The following is a 6,796-nucleotide window of genomic DNA, read 5'->3' as shown; positions in this document are numbered from 1 at the left end:
GAAAAAGTTTATTTGGGGCTTAAGTTTTCAGGGGTCTCAGTCCATTGGTGGCTAACTCCATTGCTCTGGGCCTAAGATGAAGTAGCACATCCTGAGGGAAGTCCCAGCAAAGAAAAGCCACTCAGCTCATGTCAGTATCTGGAAGGAGAGAGGGAGACAGAGAAAGAAAGAGAGAGGGGCACCACAGGACAGATGAACCCTTCTAGGGCATACAAACTTTTATAACCTTGAGGTACTCTACCTTGTGTTTGTTCTCCTAAGTTCCACATGATCAGCCTGTACAATTGTGCTTTGAAGTGCAGGAGTTATACTTTAACTTTGGATTGATTTATTTTGAGACATATAAGCCTGAGAAATTGAAGAAAAGAAGAGCTGCTAATGTAAAAGAAGCATTACATTGCACCAAGATGTCTGTGAACAGGAACTTAGTCCTTCTGCTGATACAACTGATGTGGTACTTTAGCTCTGGAAGCTGTGGAAAAGTGCTGGTGTGGCCCACAGAATACAGCCATTGGATCAACATAAAGACAATCCTGGATGAACTTCTCCAGAGAGGTCATGAGGTGACTGTTCTGACATCAACAGCTTCCATTCTTATTAATCCCAACACAACATCCTCTATTAATTTTGAGATTTACCCTGCATCTTCAAGTAAACAACAAATGGAAGAATTTTTCTCCAAATGGATCCATGAATGGATTTATGATACTCCAAAAGATGACTTCTGGGAATTTTATTCATTAGTGCAAAAAGATTTCAAGAAATATTCTGATACAATTGAACAACTCTGCAGAAATGTAGTTTTAAACAAGAAACTTATGGTGAAACTACATGAATCAAAATTTGATGTTGTTCTTTCAGATGCTATTGGCCCCTGTGGTGAGCTGCTGGCTGAGCTACTTAAAGTACCATTTGTATACACTCTCCGCTTTACTCCTGGTTATACATATGAAAAGTATAGTGGGGGACTTACATTCCCTCCTTCCTATGTGCCCATTGTTATGTCTGAATTAAGTGATCAAATGACATTCATGGATCGGATTAAAAACATAATGTATATGATTTATTTTGATTTTTGGTTCCAGTCATTTGATGTGAAGAAATGGAATCAGTTTTACAGTGAAGTTCTAGGTAAGCTGGTTCTTTTAGTACTGTGAAACCTAAATTTCCTGTGACTTTGAAGCTGAGCTTGCATGAATATAAAATCAGAAGAACTTTCTTTTCTGTAACTAAAAGGATGGAATGAAAATATAAGATGAACAAGTAATCTCACCAATCAAAAAGGACCCTTATATTATAGGGCCAGTTAGAAATCAGTGGCAATTACTTATTCAAAATGCTTCAGGAAATAATAACCTGCAAATTGAATCACTGAATATTTCTCTGAGCAATTACGTATCCATTTTAGTACTCTTTTCATCTTTAAGGACAGTCATTATTAACCTCACTAAATGTTTTAATGATGATAGGTATGTACATTAATGACATACACATGTATTAGTAGCACAATCATATATATGTACCATGGAGGAAATTGTTTACTTTTGAATAGAATTGTTTACTCAGTTAGAAATTAAAATAATATTCATTTGCATTGCTGTGAAGATTCCTTCGCAGTTAAAAGTGTCTCTATCTCAGGCACAGAAAGTTATAAATTATGATAACTTATATTTCATATTCCTTTGATAAAAACAAACAAATCATGTATTAAGGCCTAAAATCTTGGTGTAGAGTGGAACCACACCTTATAAGTCTATATTTCTTAAACTGCATTTACCATTTAAGAAAATATGAACTAAATTAAGCATCAGAACCAATATCTATTTTAATATTTGTGTAAACTTTCTGGCTGTTACTTTCAAAAATATATATTTTAACAAGTTAATACTATTAATCTCTTAATATGAGGCAAATCCAGTAGTGGTCATAAGGAATTCAGGCATACTCAGTAAATCATTACAGTTCACTTGAAGAATCAAGGATCAAGGGAATAGTTTGCTCAATGGTAAGAATTAGACTGACTACTCCTAGAAAAGATATCTCTACAGTTATGGGAGCACTGATTGTTAATGGATATCACAAAGATTCTAAAAATTTAGGTTACTTTTGCAGTTTTAGAGAGAAAATAAAATGCGTGTTTACTTCTATGGAGGCATAGGTTAATAATTAAATTATTTGTGATTGTAAATATACTAATGGAACACTACAAAGTACCCACACAACTAGTTTATGTACATATTAACATATGTAAAACATATAAAATATAGTATGCAAAAGTGTGCTCTAAAAACATATCAATTGTAATATGCAAACACACAAACACACACATACACACGTGCATTTGAACACCTTGCCTACACAAATCCAACTCATTTCAAGGCAAATATATGAAGCATTCAAGATATATGCCTCTCATTTTCTTTTCTTCTCTTTTCTCCATTCAGGGAGACCCACTACAATATATGAGACAATGGGGAAAGCTGATTTTTGGCTCATTCGAACCTATTGGGATTTAGAATTTCCTCGTCCACTCTTACCAAATTTTGACTTTGTTGGAGGACTCCACTGTAAACCTGCCAAACCCCTCCCTAAGGTAAATCTTCTCCTGTTTGTTTTGTTCTTTTGATTAACATTTTTGGTAGAAATGACTCTGCATTCTTAATTCAGAGTGTTTAACTCAGAGATATGAAAAGCAAGATAAAGAGTTCTTCCAATTATAGACCCAGGCATTTCTATGCCATCACCTGTAATGGTATTTCATTATTGTCACAGAATAACGTAGGATATCAGGCATCCTTGAGAATAATCAGGAAAATTGAGGCCTTCATTATGTAATACATAATAAAGAATCAATCATTTCTTCTAATAAATACAAAGAATATTTATTAAGTACTTGTCATATACCAGAGATAAGTGCTGGATATAGAGAGATATAAAGTTGACACAGTTTCTGCATCAACCAGACCTTATATTCCATCTGGGTACACAGACTGTAACAAGTAATAAATTTTTGTGTGTGTTATCATAAGGAAATCATACAATACTAATGAAACCTCCAGCAAAGATCATTTTAAAAAATCCTAAAAGCCTTGATAACTAAGGTGAATTCTAAAGAATCCACAGGATAGGAAAAGGGGTTGAGGGAGAGAGGAAGACACAAAAGGAAAAGCACATACAATAGTAAGGGAAACTCCCCAAAACTTCAAGAGTAGTTCAGCAGGAGAAGGCTCAGCAAAGTGCAGATGATGCTAGAGAGATAAGTGAAAGCCAGATAATTAGTAGGAGTTTAAAATATATGTGGAGCACATTGGGTAGCCAATGAAAAGAGTTAAGCATAAGAGAAATGTGAATAAAGTTTCCATTTTGAAAAATTTCAAAATGCAGTCACCAAGTTGGATTTTAGAGGGAAAGACAATGCAGAGGAACCACTCAGGAAGTGTTGCAAGACTGCAGATAACAAATGATGTAAACATGGATGAGGTTGTTCTTACATGTGACTATGCTTATTTATCTACTAATAGTCAAACTTCATATTGTGTTACCTGGAAAAAGTAGATAATACTGATACACAATGTCCTTGGTACAAACATAGGATCCATAGCAATATTCGCTATTGTAATTATTCTTTTTTTGTTTCTATAAAACTATTTTTCCTTCTGAAAAGCTGAACTTGGTTATCTACTTTTAAAGACCCCAACTATACCAAAAAGGTAGGATTAACACTTAGAAATAGTAGTATTTGGGTATTTTTACGTTTAATTCATTTTAGCATACCCTAAACACTGCAGTGTACATTAATTTGGATTATATTCTAATTGAGAGATAGAAACTCACAATATGGATGAGACAAACTACCGTAGATGTTCTCTTGTAAATGTAGACTGCCCAGGTACAGTATGATAGCTCTATTACCAATAATATTAATTAGGTAATATGTGCCAGGCACAGTGGATACAATTTCATATATAGCAGAAACTAGATTTCTGAAAAATCAACACTGTATTTTCAGCCAATGACCTAGTGAACAGATATTCCATCAATTTGCTTAAAGGTAAATGCATCAGTTTTGGCAATCAAATGAGAATGTGGAATTGCTGAAATGATGTTGTAAGTGTTCAAGCTCTTCACAACCTTTTATCTTTAAAGTAATTGCTTTTCTGAGTGATATGAATGTGTGGCCCTCACTTGTCTTCATTCCAGATTTGAACAAACTCACCTGAAAACTCAGATTACTACATCTTAGACCATGATAGGGATGTTACCTTGAGAAAGCTTTCTGCTATATGCCAATATTAGAGGACACTTCAGGAAAACTCCCTTGGAAAACTTATGCCTCAACATCACAGCTTCCCGACAGAATGAACATAGGAAAAATATACTGCAAACATAATGATGACCTAAGTTTTCTTTTCATTTATTTCTGAGCACAGCCCTTTAGTTTACAATTACAAAATCATTCTGTCAACAAATAGGATAATATTTCATAGGAGGAAACAGAAGAGTCTAAAACATTTTAAATAAATATCGTGCTTAGAAGAAAACATTACTTGCCATACTGTTATGTGATCTCTTAAGAGTTTCTTTTTTTCTACCTCTTTAAGGCACCAACATATTGAGATCTTATTCAAGCCTCATATTCAATAGAATTATTTTGTTGTTTGTGATAAGTTAAATACGATACAAACAGAAAACCAAAGTTAGTGAAAGTTCTGACTAAAAACTGAGACAGAGTTATTGTAAGTTTTAAACCATTAACCTCTGATCTTGAGAGATCTCCCCATTCACAGTAGGAGAAAGTGACCAGGTCAATAAAAGGGAAAGACAGCAGAAAGAGGAGGAGGAGGATGAGAAAGTAGATAGCGGTGTGATCATGATAAGGAATAATAGTAGCAGGTGTTATTTAATAGAATAAACAAGATTAGAATACAAGCCAATATTACAAACACTGCATTCTTGATCTTTATTATATAAAGTAATGCTCCCACAAATTACTTGCTTTTCCATTAATAATTAGATTCTCAGACAATTTCTGTATTGCTAAATACAGAAAGTTGTCAAAATGTCAAAGATCCAAATGTATCAATTCTCTTAACAATGCAAATAGCCTTGGGTTTCACAGTATACCAACTGTAATTATACAAACAAAAAATCAAATGAATGTAATCTGTGTTCATGGCAGTTACTTATAGAATACATATTGGAATAATGTCTTACATTAATTAATTAACACATTAAGTGATGTCATACTTTAAGTAATGATCTTAAAAGTTATTCTGGTACATAGGACATCATCACAATCACTTTATTTACTTATATATTTATTTTTATCTCTCTTTTTGTACTACAGATTTAACTCATGTGCACTCAACTACTGAGACATATCCCCAACCCTATTTTAGATTTTATTGAGAGACAGGGTCTCACTGAGTTGATTAATGCTTCGCTGTTACTGAGGCTGGCTTTGAACTTGAGATCCTCCTGTCTTAATCTCCTGAGCTGCTGGGATTACCGGTGTGTACCACCTTGCCCAGTACAATTACTTTACAAATAAATCCTTAACTACATTGAGTCATAAAACAAGTTTAGTTGGAGATTAAAAGGCAAAATACTGATTATAATAATATCATTCTTTGTGAGAAGAAAAGAATTTTATATATACAAAGGAATTTTAATCTTCCATTTACACTGTATATGTGCATGTATCTATTGATGTACTTACATGAACAGAAACAAAGACTCCAATGAAAAAATTCAAATTTTGAACAAACAGTATCTCTAAATGAACCAAACATCATTTTGGCAAATCTTCTTAGACCTTATATACTTTCTTCATGCTCTTCCAAATTTTCATATGATTAAATTATTTTTCCATTAAAAATAATGTTGCAGAAAGACTGGGACCTGTCTATGTCAGGTATTAATTGGTTTAAAAAAAAGGGTATATTTATAAGACAGTAGTAGTGAGAAAAATCTTTGTACAATATGAGATTAAGAAAATTTTGAGCAGGGAGAAAATATATTGAATATATTGCTGTACACTTTGCTCTAGGTTACTGGAATCACAAAAGAACTGGATGTGTCACAAGTTCCTAGCAGTAGTGCAATGTCCACTATATGTGAATGAGCTACTCAACAAGTTGACCTGTTCTATAAAAGGGCCAGAGGAAGTCCCACTGTGGTGCAAGAGCTCCCATGGTTTATAATGAGGTGAAAAATAAGGGTTCTTTACAGCCACTGATACACAGTTCATTCTCATAGAACTTCATTATCATTAAAAAATTTCAGGGCAAAAGATGAGACATATAAATAACCCAAAGATATGATTACTCAAGTACATGTATCATTCCAATGCAGTGAAAATGCTGATTATGGATCAGTATAGTTCTGGACATGTACAGGATTGTTAGGATCCTTAGAATTATGTAAAAGAAATTCCAAACCATAGTATTAATCATCTGAATGCTAGTGTTTGTGCATCTCCAGTTTTTATGAGCTATTATAGAGGAAAACTTGGGAAACTCTCACAAATTATAAAGTAAGGAATGAAATACTATAGAGATAGGAAACATAAAAATGTACAAAAATCCTATGCACAGGTAACTTTACTTCTGGGCTCACAAGGACCGAAATAAGTACTAATAATTCCAAACTAAAAAATCATCCAGATAACCTGCCTGGAATAAAATCAAGTGAAGTACTATAACAATGAGAATTATAACCAATTTTTTGTTTAACAAATATTTAACATTAGTATTTAATAAAATTATGAATTAAGAGTCTACATATAATAATTTCT

General features: G+C 33.3%; 1 protein-coding gene across 1 annotated transcript in view; it reads left to right on the top strand.

The window, feature by feature from the left end:
* Positions 1-354: 354 nt before the first annotated feature.
* The window catches only part of LOC124082289 (UDP-glucuronosyltransferase 2B17), an 18,961-nt gene continuing 12,519 nt past the window's right edge, over positions 355-6,796 (top strand). Inside the window, exons 1-2 of the mRNA XM_046428750.2 lie at positions 355-1,131; positions 2,445-2,593. Of these exons, the coding sequence (XP_046284706.1) occupies positions 408-1,131; positions 2,445-2,593 (873 nt within the window). The 5' untranslated portion in view covers positions 355-407. The remainder of the gene's footprint in view (positions 1,132-2,444; positions 2,594-6,796) is intronic.

Source organism: Marmota monax, unplaced genomic scaffold (genome assembly GCF_021218885.2).
Source record: "Marmota monax isolate L192 unplaced genomic scaffold, Marmota_monax_Labrador192_F-V1.1 WCK01_AAM20220418_F8-fsc00132, whole genome shotgun sequence".
NCBI lineage: Eukaryota > Metazoa > Chordata > Mammalia > Rodentia > Sciuridae > Marmota > Marmota monax.
This window is presented reverse-complemented; position numbering and strand designations above follow the sequence as displayed.